Source organism: Thecamonas trahens (assembly GCF_000142905.1).
Source record: "Thecamonas trahens ATCC 50062 unplaced genomic scaffold supercont1.51, whole genome shotgun sequence".
Classification (NCBI taxonomy): Eukaryota; order Apusomonadida; family Apusomonadidae; genus Thecamonas; species Thecamonas trahens.
Window position 1 is genome coordinate 188,302 of NW_013657629.1, and position 13,759 is coordinate 202,060.

The 13,759-nt window shown below is 64.1% G+C and overlaps 7 protein-coding genes across 7 annotated transcripts in view; 4 read left to right on the forward strand and 3 right to left on the reverse strand.

Moving 5' to 3' along the window:
- Positions 1-155, reverse strand: part of AMSG_12293 (uncharacterized protein) — a gene marked incomplete at both ends in the record, with an annotated part of 10,656 nt that extends 10,501 nt beyond the window's left edge. Inside the window, one exon of the mRNA XM_013898832.1 lies at positions 97-155. Within this exon, the coding sequence (XP_013754286.1) occupies positions 97-155 (59 nt within the window). The remainder of the gene's footprint in view (positions 1-96) is intronic.
- Positions 156-386: 231 nt separating this feature from the next.
- On the forward strand, positions 387-3,244 carry AMSG_12294 (uncharacterized protein; the record flags this gene model as incomplete). Its single annotated transcript, XM_013898833.1, has 4 exons — positions 387-389; positions 545-1,022; positions 1,071-1,532; positions 2,280-3,244. The coding sequence occupies 4 exons, from the start codon at positions 387-389 to the stop codon at positions 3,242-3,244; spliced, it is 1,908 nt and encodes a 635-aa protein (XP_013754287.1).
- Positions 3,245-3,462: 218 nt separating this feature from the next.
- On the forward strand, positions 3,463-5,433 carry AMSG_09838 (RabGAP/TBC protein; the record flags this gene model as incomplete). The annotated part of the gene is made up of 2 exons (XM_013898802.1): positions 3,463-3,969; positions 4,084-5,433. The coding sequence occupies 2 exons, from the start codon at positions 3,463-3,465 to the stop codon at positions 5,431-5,433; spliced, it is 1,857 nt and encodes a 618-aa protein (XP_013754256.1).
- Positions 5,434-5,516: 83 nt separating this feature from the next.
- On the reverse strand, positions 5,517-6,409 carry AMSG_09839 (uncharacterized protein; the record flags this gene model as incomplete). The annotated part of the gene is made up of 2 exons (XM_013898803.1): positions 5,517-5,541; positions 5,583-6,409. 2 exons carry the CDS (start codon positions 6,407-6,409, stop codon positions 5,517-5,519), a joined length of 852 nt encoding a protein of 283 aa, XP_013754257.1.
- Positions 6,410-6,554: 145 nt separating this feature from the next.
- On the reverse strand, positions 6,555-8,209 carry AMSG_09840 (uncharacterized protein; the record flags this gene model as incomplete). The annotated part of the gene is made up of 3 exons (XM_013898804.1): positions 6,555-7,582; positions 7,826-8,031; positions 8,082-8,209. 3 exons carry the CDS (start codon positions 8,207-8,209, stop codon positions 6,555-6,557), a joined length of 1,362 nt encoding a protein of 453 aa, XP_013754258.1.
- Positions 8,210-8,854: 645 nt separating this feature from the next.
- AMSG_09841 (enoyl Coenzyme A hydratase domain containing 1) lies at positions 8,855-9,606 on the forward strand (the record flags this gene model as incomplete). Its single annotated transcript, XM_013898805.1, has 3 exons — positions 8,855-9,483; positions 9,530-9,555; positions 9,596-9,606. The coding sequence occupies 3 exons, from the start codon at positions 8,855-8,857 to the stop codon at positions 9,604-9,606; spliced, it is 666 nt and encodes a 221-aa protein (XP_013754259.1).
- Positions 9,607-12,407: 2,801 nt separating this feature from the next.
- On the forward strand, positions 12,408-13,738 carry AMSG_09843 (cysteine desulfurylase; the record flags this gene model as incomplete). Its single annotated transcript, XM_013898806.1, has 2 exons — positions 12,408-13,185; positions 13,224-13,738. The coding sequence occupies 2 exons, from the start codon at positions 12,408-12,410 to the stop codon at positions 13,736-13,738; spliced, it is 1,293 nt and encodes a 430-aa protein (XP_013754260.1).
- Positions 13,739-13,759: the final 21 nt, after the last annotated feature.

Below are 13,759 nucleotides of genomic sequence, written 5' to 3' on the forward strand. Positions count from 1 at the left end.
TTCCCCCCCTGGCCGAGCGGTCGCTCCGCTGGCATTGATGGCTTGAGAGTTTCCCTCGTATTTACTGCGCTGGCCTTCAGTGCTCGCGCATCGTACCGATTCCACACGATCGCGTTGATGAGTGTCGAGAGCACGCCCGTCGTCGACGACGTCATCTAAAAAGGGCGAGTGGGTGGCTTCCTGCTCCTCTGGAGCCAACTGTATCAACGCCATCGGAGGTCTTAGCGAAGAAAAGTGCCAGCCGGCCACGAGTGCTGACGACACGTAGTAGTTGCGGCAATAGTTGGGGGAAGCACTTGGATGAGTCACTGCGCACATCCGGGATTTCATTTGCGACGAGGTGACGAATTCGTCAACGCTTGTCTTACGCAGGGTCATGAGCGGAAATGGTGGAGGGACGAAGAGGCAGAGTGGCAAGAGCGGCCAGGGCCAGGGCAAGGGTAAACCCCAGGCGGGGAAGAAGAGGTCGAGCGGGAGGAGGTCGGACCAGCGGACAGTGTGTGCGGCTCCTCCACCGGCCTGTCCACAGCCGCTCGGAGGTCAGTGTTTCGGCGTGGTCACCGAGTGCAAATCTGGTTTTCTCCGCACAAAGTGTGTCCACGGCGAGGTCTTCCACATCAAGCGCGAGCAGAGCGGCGCCAGGGCGAAAGGATCACGCCAGCTGGTCAAGGGTACCCGGATCAGTTTTACGCTCGCCCATACGGCGCACAACGGGCACTTTCGCCCCGCCCGCAAGGCACGGCGGATGATTGATGACGGACAGGGTGGGATCATTTCGGAGAGAGGCACCCCGGCGGCAGCCACGCCTCCGTTTGCTGCGCTGACCGAAGCGGGCAGTGTCCTCCGTGCTGCGTTGGACGACATCATGGGTCGCGCCGCCGCGATGGACGACTACGTAGCTCGTCGGGAAACGGAGCTGCGGCAGATGGAGGTGGAGGCGGCGAACGAGGTGCGCCGCACCCGCAAAGCCGCTGAGACTTGGGCCGCCGATTTCAAGCGGCGCGCCGAAGAAGAAGTGGCCAGTTTGCGCGAGATAGCCGAGAGTGAGCGGAGCGCTTTGGTGGCATCAGGGTCGGCCGAAGCCGCAGCAATGCAGGCTGCTGCCAGTGCCGACGCCAAGAACATCGAGAACGAGCGTGCGGTGTGGGAAGCCGAGAAGCAGAGCATTGCAGAGATCCAGAAGTTTGACTCGGACGTCGTGACGATCAACGTCGGCGGCCAGGTTTTCTCCACATATCTTTCGACCATCACTACTGGCGCGGCAGCAGATTCAATGCTTGCCGTCCTCTTCTCCGGGCGGCATTCTGTTGCAACAGACAGTGAGGGTCGCATGTTTCTCGACCAGGATCCCGTCCTTTTTGCCGATCTGCTGACCTTCTTCCGCTCGCCACTCTCGTTCTCGCTCCCGGACGACAGGCGAACGGCGATCCGACTTCTCTTTCTTGCTCACGAGTATCAAGTCACCGCTCTTTTTGACAGGTTTGCGTGGAGCGAGACCAAGTCCGCACGGCTGGCAAGCCAACAGCTGACGCGTGGCTTTTGTCAAAGTGGCTTTCAGGTTGTCGGGCAAGGCAGCTCCTTTGTCGCGAAGAAATCAACATCATGGAGTGCAGGAGATGGATTTATCATCGACGCAAAAAGCGTGTCACTTTCGTTCCGGGGAAATGGATATGACTACTATCAATCCCCCAGCAAGATGAAGGTCGTTGCAACGATGAAGATCAACGACAAGCAGGTGTCGTCAGGAGAAGCTAGTGGATGTTTGGACGGCTCCGAGATCCAGATTCGCTTCATGCCGTCCACACCAACGATGGTGTCTCACGGTGACACACTGAGTCTTCGCTTTGTGCTCACCGTCAAGAAAGCTGCAAGTGCAGTGGCGGGCTCATCCAGTCACCAACACTACATCGGGTACGGTCGCCAACAGAGCATCATCTCAGGGTCACTGAGTTCCTTCCAGTGTAACTTACAGGAGCTGTTTGATCCATCGCTTGCCCCCATCATCGACAGCATGGACAAGTAGCGCAGTCGCGGCGAGTTCCAATCACGGTACGTCACACGTAAAATCACACATTCTCAGCCGCGCGATGATGGGTAGTAGCCATCTGGCTCTGCTGTCAGCGCCAACAAGCATAATGATCTGGCTGGCAACGCAACACTTGTCTTCTTGTCTCACACCCGAATGTCGAGTACAAGCACGTCTCTTCCATCAGCGGGTGCCACACCAATCGCGAACGCCATTACCGCCGTCCGCCTCGCTTGCGCCGCTACCCGATCAGTGGACCCGAGCCCGAGCGGGACCCACGCCAAGGACGACGCATCGCCGGTGACCATTGCCGACTACGCGGCGCAAGTGGTTGTCACCGTCGCGCTGCGGAAGAGCGGCTCGGCGCTACCTATCATGGGTGAGGAGAACGCCGACGATCTCCGCGGAGCCCATGCCGATCTTGTCCCGCGCATCCGCGCCGTCGCCAACGCGGTCCTTGAGCCTGCGCTTGGCGCCGGTCTCGCCGACGACGCCGAGGTGCTTGCGGTGCTTGACGAGGCCGACGCCGCTGGCGGGCCGGACGCTGTCTTCTGGGTCCTCGACCCCATTGATGGCTCCAAGGGCTTCCTCCGCGGAGATCAGTACGCGGTCTGCCTCGCTCTCGTCGATGCTGGCGAGGTCGTCGCCGCCGCCGTCGGCACGCCGCACCTCCCCTGCCGCCACGCGCCCTCGGTGGGTGCGGTCTACGCCGCCGCTGTAGGCGTCGACGGCGCATGGGAGCTTCCGCTCGACGTCGAGGCTGCCGCCGCTGCAGGCTTGGCCTCGCCGTTTGCCGGTGAGCTCGGCTTCCGCGTGGCTGCCGACAGCGGGCTGGCCGACGCCAGCGACGCCGTTGCCGCCGAGTCGTTTGAGGCGAGCCACACCAACCACGAGTGGTCGGCGGCATTGCTGGCTCGACTGGACAATGCCACGCCGCCGATCCGGATGGACTCGCAGGCCAAGTACGTCCTCGTCGCCCGCGGTGACGCCGGTGTCTACATCCGCCGCGTGCCCGGTTACGCTGAGAAGCTCTGGGATCACGCCTCGGGCGAATTGCTCGTCACTGCTGCAGGCGGCATTGTCACCGATCTCCACGGCAAGCCGCTCGACTGGACCCGCGGCCAGCGATTGTCTGAGAACCACGGCGTCCTAGCCTCTGCACCAGGCGTCCACGCCGCCTACATCGATGCCTGCCGCACCCTCGATCCGTCGCCGTAGTTACATGTCCGATGCAGTACGATCGCCCTCGCGCAACACGTGTCCGACTTCAGACGAATGTCTGTGGCTGTAAAATCAGCACCCGCGACAAGGCCGACGTCAGTCCGGGGTTGGTGGCGGGCGAGTGCAGGCGGTGCGGCCGTAGCCCTCGTGCGCCAACTCGGCACCACCACCACCACCACCACCACAGTCAGCCACACACATCCAACTCTGGCAGCATGGAGGAGGAGAGCCGACTGGCAAACCTGGCGCGTCTGCTCGGTGGTGAGCGGGTATCCCCTGCTGTTGTTCGCGGTCTTGGCTTCCATGGCCTTGACGTCGAGTCGGAGCTGGTGGTCGATGATGCCTATGTGCCGACCGGGGCGGAGGCGGGGGCGGGGACTGGGGCGGGGACTGGGGCTGGTGCTGACACAGGACATGAGGTCGCAGGTAGAGCTGGGGCTGGAGCTGGGGCTGAGACCGGAGCCGAGAACATGATCGATGGCGGTAGCAAGGGTACTACGGACGATGGCGGTGACCGAGTCGAGACTGAGACTGATGATGGCTCTGTGCTCTCGACAGACAGTGCCGGATTGTACGCCAAGTACGCTGGCCTGCGGCTGAGGGTCTGGCAGGTCGCGCTTGGTGTCCTGCCCGAGGAGACGGCGCGGTGGGGAGCAGCGGAAGACGAGGCAGCGCGGACGTATCGCGACTTTGTCGATCTGTTCACGCGCGAGGGCGAGTTTGTACGTGAGCGGGGGAGGGGGGGGGGGGGGGGGGGTATGGGGCATCGAGAGCGAGGCATCGAGGGCAGGAGAGGAAAGTGATAGGATGCGACTCACATGCTGCCCGTGCTACAGCCGCCCGCCGACAGCGAGAGCGAGGAGTTCACGGTCTACACCCAGATCAGGGCTGACGTGGAGCGGACGTGGCCCAAGGTCCCGTTTTTCCAGGTTGGCGACAGTGGGCTGGGCGAGGAGGAGGAGCGGTTCCACGACGAGTCGCTGACGCGCATCCTGTGGGTCTATGCCAAGCTCAACTCGGGCATCGCATACGTGCAAGGCATGAACGAGCTAGTGGCCATGCTCTTGTTTGTGGCGGCGGTTGATACGCCTGAAGGGGCGGCGTCGGCCCGGCCGATGGCCGAGCGTAGCGCGTCGCGTGCGACGGTGACCGCTGCCGAGCCGCGCGCCTTCTGGCTCTTTACCAACCTCATGTCCGAGATTAAGGAGCTCTTTGTCTCGCAGCTCGACTACTCGGACTCGGGCGTCATGGGCGCTATCAAGGCCATCGAGGCCGAGCTCCAGTGGTTCGACTTTGAGCTCTTTGAGCACCTGCAGAAGAATCACATTGACCCGCGGTTCTACGCCTTCCGCTGGCTCACACTGCTCCTCACCCAGGAATTCCCGTTCGCCACCAGCCTCCGGCTCTGGGACGCGCTCTTCTGCGACGGGCACCGCTTTGCCTTTCTTCGCCACTTTTGCGTCGCCATGCTCATCGCCATCCGCGCGCGGCTGCTGGACGCTGAGTTTGCAGCCATGGTCTCGCTCCTCCAGCACTACCCGCCCGAGGACGAGGTCCCGTTTGCGGTCCTCTTTGAGCTCGCTTGCTCCATCGCTGACCGCTCGTACCGCTCGCTCGCAACCTACGACAAGGTCTGCGAAGGGCCGCTCGACAGGCAAATGGGCACCGTCGAGTGGGTCCCGTTCTGGGCCGTCCTCGCCCTCGCACCGTCGCGAGACCGTGCCACCATCTTTCTGTACAAGGAAAAGTCCAAGACCGCCATCGACGAAGCCGTCGATCTCCGCGGTGCCACGCTCGAGTCGCTCACCGTCCGCCAACGCAACACGTCCAAGGGCGCTCGCCAGGCTTTTCGGCTCGCTACCACCCGTGGCAACCTCTACCTCGGCACTTTTAACCACCTTTCACCGCGTCTCGAGTGGATGGCCGCCTTTGCCCGTGTTCTCGACACCGTCACCGCCCTTGTCGACGCCCGCGACGCCAGCGCCGTCTTTGACATTTGCGCCTGGGACGCCACCTACGGCATTGCACCACCTCGCGTCGAGTCTGACCCGACCTCGCCGCTCGCAGACAGCCAGCTCGACGCATACTACGACGACCGCGCGCTGTGGGACGCCCAGCTCGCGCACTGGCCGCTCCGCGCCTCCGCTGCTGCGGCTGCGGCTGCCTCGGACGCTGCGCCTCGATAGCATGCCCTCACACAAACATCGCCAGCCATGCCTGCGTCCGTGCTGCCCACACTGCGCTAGGCGCCTTGTCGGCAGTCTGGGCCTCATCCCGCGCAAGCTGCGCCTCGGCTGGCGTCGGGAACGCCGCGAGCTCCGTGCCCGCGCCGCACGCCTCAGCCCGCGCCGCCACTCCGGCGACGGCGTCTGCCACCACATCAACCGCACCAAGCCTTGCTGCTGCACTCGCCAAAAACCGCACGTGCATCCAAAGCGATTCATGGCGAGGTGCGTCGTCGAGCCAGAGCCATGCGCGATCCAGTGCTGCCGCCAGCGTTGCCGTGTCAGCATCGTCGGCCAGCAGCTCATCGAGCAGATGCAGGGCCGACGTGTCATGGAACCGCCCATCAGCAACGTAGCCAGCGACCATCGCCATCGCGCTAGCACGCACTGCCAGGCCGCGGCAGACCCGCCTCGCGTGCGACCAGCAGTAGTAGTTGCGCGGGTAGAGATCGGCGTAAGTGAGGCAGGCGCCGAGCTCTGCCACCCGAGCATCATCGTCCTCAAGCAGCTCCTTCACCAGCCACCATCGATAGGCCCACGCTTCTGAGGACTTGGGATGCTTGCGGAAGACCATGTCCAGCACGTCCGTAACCTCGACGTCTCTCTTGAGCACGCCCGCCGAGATCAGCCTCCTCCGGACGTTCCACGCTGTTGCGTTGTCTGCATTGATCACAACAGCCACCATCGATGCGAGAACAGCATCATGGTCATCATCGACCCGCAATCGGCTCGCAGCGCCCTCAGCCAGCAGAGGAATGGTCCAGAACGGCAGCGTGAGGGTAGCCGTGCTCGAATCGATGGCAAAGAGCTGGTCAGCGGAGAGCGAGGCGAGCTCACCCGCGGGTAGAGGTGAGGTGTGGGCAAAGGCGAAGCTCTGTGGCTGCAACGTGGTCAGTGCGTGGGTAAAGGCGGTGTACACTGCATCGGTGGTGGCCATGTGGGTGGTGGCGGCGGTGGCGGTGGTGGCGCGAGTGGAGTGAGTGGCGGCCCGACCCGTTCGCGCACCCGAGCCAGCCCGCGCGATGATGGTGGGCTATGGGGGTGATAAGAGTTTGAAGGCGTTGCAAATCAGAGTGCGCTCGCTACAAGATGGCTGGGAGGACGGCCAGAAGCGCAGTGTGCAGGCTTGTGGCAGCGAAATAGGCCATGGGGGTGAGGACCCGCTGGCAGGCAAAGGCAGCGGTGGCGCGGGCGACGCGTGCAGGCGTGGCGATAAAGACCAGACTGGAGGTGTCGAGCACTGCTGCAGTGGCGGTGTAGCCTAGCGTGATGCCCTTGAGACTCAAGCTCGTGGCGGAGACCAATGCACTGGTGATCGGGCTCGGTAGTGCAGCACTGGCAAGGCGAGCAGCTGCGGTGAGCTTGGTCACCGCCGTGGCCGCGACAGGCGCAACAACCACTTCGGCGAGAGTGGCGTAGCCCGGAAGATAGCCTAGGATGCTGTGGAGATAAATCACGGCTCTGGTGACCGGATCAGCAAGCAGGTAGTACCCGATCGATGCGCCGAGAAAGACGTACAATGGGCCAAAGATGCCGTTCGAGGTGAGGACGCCGTAGATCGAGCAAAAGTGGCCGCCGTAGTACTGAGCAGGCGCATCAGCATTGTAGTAGGAGCAGAACCAGCAGTATTGGGTTCGGCAGACGCCGCACGTCATGTGTGAGCATCCCCCGTCTTTGTAGACCGGCGCCTTGCATCCGGGGCAGCGACGGGTCCACACTGCCTTCCACACATCCGACATCGATGGAAGAAGCCAGCTGGCGATCGCGGCGGCGTAGCGGACCGGGGCAAGGAGCTTGCCCGGTAGCGAGGCCTTGGAAACAGCAGTGTGCGCGGCTGCTAGCCGGCGGCCGAGGACAGCAAGCTCCGAGGCCAATATCGACTCTTCCGCGGCCGCGTGCCACGCATGGTACTGGGCGCGATCTTGCTCCGACAGCTGCGACAGCGCATATTCGCGGTCGAGCACCTGCGAGCACATCGGACACAGGAACTCGGAGTGAATGCCGAGCCGATGGATGGTCGCACTCAGCGAGAGCGAGAGGCACGGCTTGCAGCACTTGCAGGAATTCGACTCGGAGTGGCCTCCGATCTCCACCATGTCCTGCGGCTGGACTGCACCAGAGTAACAAATGTTGCAAATGTAGGATGCGGACGCGGTATCACAGCATGATACGCAGTGGCCACAGACAAAGCCACAATTGCCGCACTCGGTGTCCGTGATGGGGATCGCACAGTTGTCGCACAGCCTGGCAGCGTTTCCACAGCACTCGGAGCATCGCCCGCAGCTCGCATCGTCGCAAACCGTGCAGGCCCATGGATCTGTTCCGGCCAGCATACAGCGACACACCTCGCAACGTCCCTCAGTGCCGGTCGATGCTGATGATGCATCCGCCCCCGCCGACGACTTCAGCTCGTTAACGAGCGCGCTCAAGATCTGATACTCTCTCAGCGGGATCACCCCGGCCACAAGCCGATCCTGGTTGTTGTCAATGGAATCCGCAGCGTCGTGCTCAGTATGCTCGCCGGCAAGGAGCTCCTCGGCATCGAGTTCGACTGCGTCTCTGGTGTCTCCTGCGCCGTGGTTGTTTGCATCGATGCTTCGACCCGCGACAGGATCGATGCTTCGACCCGCGACAGGATCGATGCTTCCACCCGCGACAGGATCGATGCTTCCACCCGCGACAGGATCGATGCTTCCACCCGCGACAGGATCGATGCTTCCATTGCCAGCAGCATCATCTGGACGGACCTCCCCGTCAGCAGCCTCCACAGCAGTCGACGACAAGCTCTCCGTCTCTACCACCAACACATTGCTCTTCCAACCCTCAATGTCATCCATGTCGGCTTTCAGCTGGGAATGCCGCTTTGTCGGATGTGTGTGAGTAGGCAACGCGGACGAGTTGCGTGTTACGCCCGAAGCTGTTTCGACGCCTGCCGCCAATTCGGCCACGCACCCTGCCGCACATACTGCCACCCCCCCCCCCCCCCCCCACACACACACACATCGCATCCATCGAATCCATCGCATCTGTCGCACTTGTTGAGAGGATCATTGAGCATCGGCCGTACTTGACGTCTTTCTCCCCATGTCCGTCCACCCGGGAGATCACCCGCACTGCCACCACCACCACCACCACCGCCACCACCGCCACCACCGCCACCACCGCCACTGCCACTGCCAGTGCCATCGACCAACCACTCCTTCGGCATCCCCATAGCGCCATACTCCATCCGATCGGTGGCTATCCCCGTCCCGTCCCCTCGATCTCGATCTCCCTGGCAGAGACAGATCCCTTGACGGACTCTGCTCCTGCTCCCTGTCCCCAGACACATCACCACCTCCACCACCACCACCACCACCTTTCTCTCCCTCTCTCTCTCGTGATGGCTGTTGCTGCAGCACGGTGTGTGGTGGCTGCGGCTGCGGCCATGGGCCCTACACGCGGACGGGTGCGGTTGCGGTCGCCGACCGAGGTCATGGTGAGCAACGTCGAGGCAGCCAATGCCATGTCGCCGACCATGATGCTGGACTTTGCGGATGTGGTGACGGAGCTGGAAGGGTATGCCGAGGATGCCCAAGGTCTGGTTGATCCGCTCATTATCCGCGGAGATCCCAAGGGCCGCGTCTTTTGCGCTGGCGCAGACGTCAAGGCCTGCGCGCCGCTGCTGGCCGACGCCGACGGTCGGATGGCCATGGCCACACTGATGCACGACACGCTCTCGCGGCTGCATGCTCTTCCGCTGTTGGTGGTGGCTGCCATCGATGGCGGCGCCTTTGGCGGAGGTGCCGAGCTGGCCACTGCGGCCGATGTGAGGGTCCTCGCAGCCGACGCCCGCATTGTCTTTGTCCATGCCACCCGCGGGATGAGCCCGGGATGGGGCGGTGCCGCACGGCTCAAGCGCCTTCTTCCACCCGAAGCCGCCATGCGGCTCATCCTCACGGCAACGCCGATCACGCCTGACTCTCCGTGGGCGCCGTGGCTGGTCGACTGCGTGGCACAGGCTGACGATGCGTCGGCCGTCGACGCCGCCGCCTCGTGGCTGGCCGCCAACCCACAGCTCGCCGACGCCGGCGTTGTGGCCAAGTTTAAGAAGCTCTTTCGCGCCGAGGAGCTCGCGCGGGAGTTGGCGACTGAAGCCACAGTCTTTGCGTCGTAGTCGTTTACGCTGCCGTCTGCGGCGCCTTGGTCCTCCGGATCTTGTCCATGATGGCGTGCGAGAGCCGCATGCGCGCGGCCACGTCCTTGTGGGCAAAGGTGAGGGCGAGAATGTCCGAGCCGAGGTCCGGGTCGGCGAGAGCGACGGTGGCATAGCGGACGGCGCGCTTGAGGACGGCAACCGCAAAGCCCGGTACGGCATGCCCGCTCTTGGCGAGGTGGACAACTTGGTGCAGGAGTGCAAAGGCGTGCTTGCGGTGGCCGTGGCGGAGCGCAGCAGTGACAACTTGTGAGACCAGGAGCGAGGATGGCGGCGAGCCCGAGGCCAAAGCCCGCGAGAGGTACAGCTGCAGGATTTCGTCGGCCAGCTGTGGCGCGTTGCCAGTCTCGCGAAGGAGCCGTGTGAGGTACCAGATCTGCGCCTCGGCCGAGAGCGGGCCTGAGGCCGCAACCGACTTGACGACGTCGACGAGCCGGGTGGCTGCGGCTGCGGCGTCATCAACGGCGATGGCCAACCCGCCGCTGCCGGTCAACTTGGCGCAGCGCGGCAGCGAGTCAAGAGCGCTTAGAACCTTGGCACGTTCGTCCTCGTCAACGTGGTAGACGTCCAGCTCGTTGAGCTCGTCGAGCGCCTCGGGCGAGAACATAACCTCGGGCGAGAGGTTGAGCAAATGGAAGACGGGGCGGACCGCGCGCTGGACCAGTAGCGCGTCGGTCGCGGTCCCGATCGGGTCGGCCAGCCACGGCCGCTGCGCGCTTGCCTCGACCGAAAGCTGCTGCACCACCGCCGTTGCCGCGTCAGTCGCCGAGCAGCTTGCAAGAGCATAGACGATACCAGCGTTGGCGGCGGGGAGGCGGGCAATGTGCGCACCGCGAGCTTCGGCAGCCGCAGTTCGCATCTGCTCAAAGTGGCCGAGAACAAAGCCCGAGAGCCGATCCGGCGACCGAGCCTGGCTTGCTACAACCGACGCAAGAAGCGCGGCGCGGGCCGCGGGTGCGGCCGCAGCCTCGTCACTTTGCAGTAGCCGGTGCAGCAGCCCCTCCTGGTCGTTGTAGTGGGTAAAAGTACCGAGCGCCTCGAGCCGCGCAGCATGGAGTGCCACGTGAGCGGGTGAGTCGAGGGCGTCAGCAAGGTTCGAGCCACGGATTCGAGTCTCGAGCTTCTCAAAGGCGGCAACTTTGCGACCCTTGGTGTAGGTAGCGCGGACAAGCGCTTCATGGACGGCCGCATCAACGGGTGCAGTGTCGCCGACGTCGAGGACACGTGGGAGGCGGGCAGTAACGCCGTCACGGGCACAGGCACGGGCGTAGGCGAGCGCAACTTTGGGCGACGGCGACGCGCCGGCGTCGAGCAGCTGGTTGAGATGGGTCCCGAGCGTGCGTGCCGGCTCGGAGTGCGCACGAAGCGCAAAGAGCGCGGCCCATGCGGTGTCGGTCAGCGGGACTGCGAGCCGATCTAGCGCCCGGTACGTCTTCTCGGCGAGATCGCGGGCAGGGCCGGCAGCAGACGAAGCGCCCCGTACCGCTGCAGCCAGCTCGACGAGGACCAGCTCAACCGCCCGCGGTGACGGCACAATCAGCAGAGCGCCAGGCACGTCGTTGAGGAGGGTGGCGTGGACGCGGGCGAGGGCGTCGACGGTGGCGTCTGGGCTGAGCGCCCCGGCGCGACGGGCCGACGCCACCAGACTCACCACATGTGAGTGGATGTGCACGCCCTGGACCCGAGCATAGTTGGCAGCATCTGCCGCCGCCGCCAGCTCTGCTGACGGAGCCGATCGCATGCTCGAACTGCCCGACAGTACGGCATGAACCATGGTCTGCAGAGCCGGGCGGAGATGAGCCAGAGCAGACCACGCCGACTCGAGAGCGGCATCGGCGAGGTCGGCGACACCGTCCTGGGGCACTTTGGCCCACGCCCAGCTTCCAGCGCACTTGGCAAGGGCGGCGATGGTGACCCGCCCGAGCCTGATGGTCGCCAGCGGCGAGTCGGTGGCGCCGGACCTCGCCACGGCCGACTCGCCGACCGCTGCCATGGCCAACACATCCTCGGGCGAGACTGCAGCCTTGGCCATCCCATCTAGCTTTCGACCCAATCTCCGCGCTGCCGCTGCCACCCGTCGCCGCGTCGCACCGCCACCATGACTCTGGTGGTCTGTCGCGTCCCTCGTCGCCGCCGCTCGCCGCGCCCGCTGACGGGCCCGTCCGGCCTGCCACACCGAAGCCATAGAGGTGGCTCGAGCTAGGGATGACACATGTCTCTGTACGAGTGAGAGACCCGTGGAGAGGCGGAGCATGTGGGAGAGAGAGTGGAGTGGGTGGAGTGGGTGAGGGGAGGGAGGGGGAGCAATCGGTGGAGGTGGGGTGGGATAAAGGGGGGGGGGGGGGGGGTTATGGCCATGATGCGGTCTATGATGACCATGATGCGGTCTATGATGTCCATGATGCTGCCTATGATGGCCATGATGCGGCCTATGATGGCCATGATACTGCCCGCGATGGCCATGATACTGCCCGCGATGGCCATGATGCTAGCCATGAACGGCATTGGCCCATACAACTGCTTCTCAACCAAGCCCCCCCCTCAAGGTTGCTCTACGTGTTCAATCGTTCTCCACCGATATGCCCCTCCCCCTCCCTCCCTGGCCTTGGTCAGCAGACAAACGACGCGTCCCATCTTCGCCGTGACGACGACCAGCATGCCGACAGCGACCTCTGCCACCCCCCCCCCCCCCCCCCCTCCCTTCTCTCACCACTCAACTTTGTTGCAGGGCATAGTCAGTATGCTTGGCCTGGGAGTGACACGGAATGTTGTGCAGCATGCAGTGCGTGCGGGTGCGGTTGCTGGAGGCGCGGTGAGGTGGGCGACGGCGACGGCGGCTCGGGAAGGTACGGCGACCGAGCCCAAGCCGGTCTACCTCGACTACGCTGCAACGACACCGATGGACCCACGGGTGCTCGACGCCATGCTCCCGCACATGGTGGAGAACTTTGGCAACTCGGGCTCGCGGACTCATGCCTATGGCTGGGAGTCGGAGGATGCTGTGGAGGAGGCCCGGGCTTCGGTGGCTGAGCTCATCGGTGCCTCGCCCAAGGACATTGTGTTTACCTCGGGCGCTACCGAGTCGAACAACATCGCTGTCAAGGGCGTCCCGCGCTTCTACTCGCGCTCGAAGAAGCACGTCATCACCACTCAGATCGAGCACAAGTGCGTGCTCGACTCGTGCCGCGCCCTCGAGCGTGAGGGCTTTGACGTCACCTACCTCCCCGTCCAGACGAACGGCCTCATCGACATGGCCGAGCTCGAGGCATCCATCCGCGACGACACGGCTCTCATCTCCATCATGGCTGTGAACAACGAGATCGGCGTGACCCAGCCCATTGCCGACATCGGCGCCCTCGCCAAGTCGCGCAAGGTCTTCTTCCACACCGACGCTGCGCAGATGTTCGGCAAGATGCCCATCAACGTCGACGACATGAACATCGACCTGCTCTCCATCTCGAGCCACAAGATCTACGGGCCCAAGGGTGTGGGTGCACTGTACGTCCGCCGCCGCCCGCGTGTCCGCCTCGACCCGGTCTTCTCAGGCGGCGGACAGGAGCGCGGCATCCGCTCTGGCACCTCCCCACCGATCTGGTGGTCGGCCTCGGCGCGGCAGCCAAGGTGGCGTCCGAGGAGATGGCTTACGACTCGGCCCATGTGGCCGCGCTCTCGGAGCGGCTCACCCGCGGCATCCTCGATGCCATTCCCGAGGTCGAGATCAACGGCGACCCCGTGGCGCGGTACCCCGGCCTGATGAACTACTCGTTTGCCTACGTTGAGGGCGAGTCGCTCCTCATGGCGCTCAAGGACATCGCCATCTCGTCCGGCTCGGCGTGCACCTCGGCCTCGCTCGAGCCGTCGTACGTTCTCCGCTCGCTGCAGGTCTCGGAGGACCTTGCCCACTCCTCGCTCCGCGTCTCGCTCTCGCGCTTCTCCACTGTCGAGGAGGTCGACCACACCATCGCCCTCCTCAAGGGCGCCGTCGAGCGCCTCCGCGACATGTCGCCGCTGTGGGAGCTGGTCCAGGAGGGCGTCGACCTCTCGACCATCAAGTGGACCGCCGACCACTAAACTGATTCAGCCAGACAGACC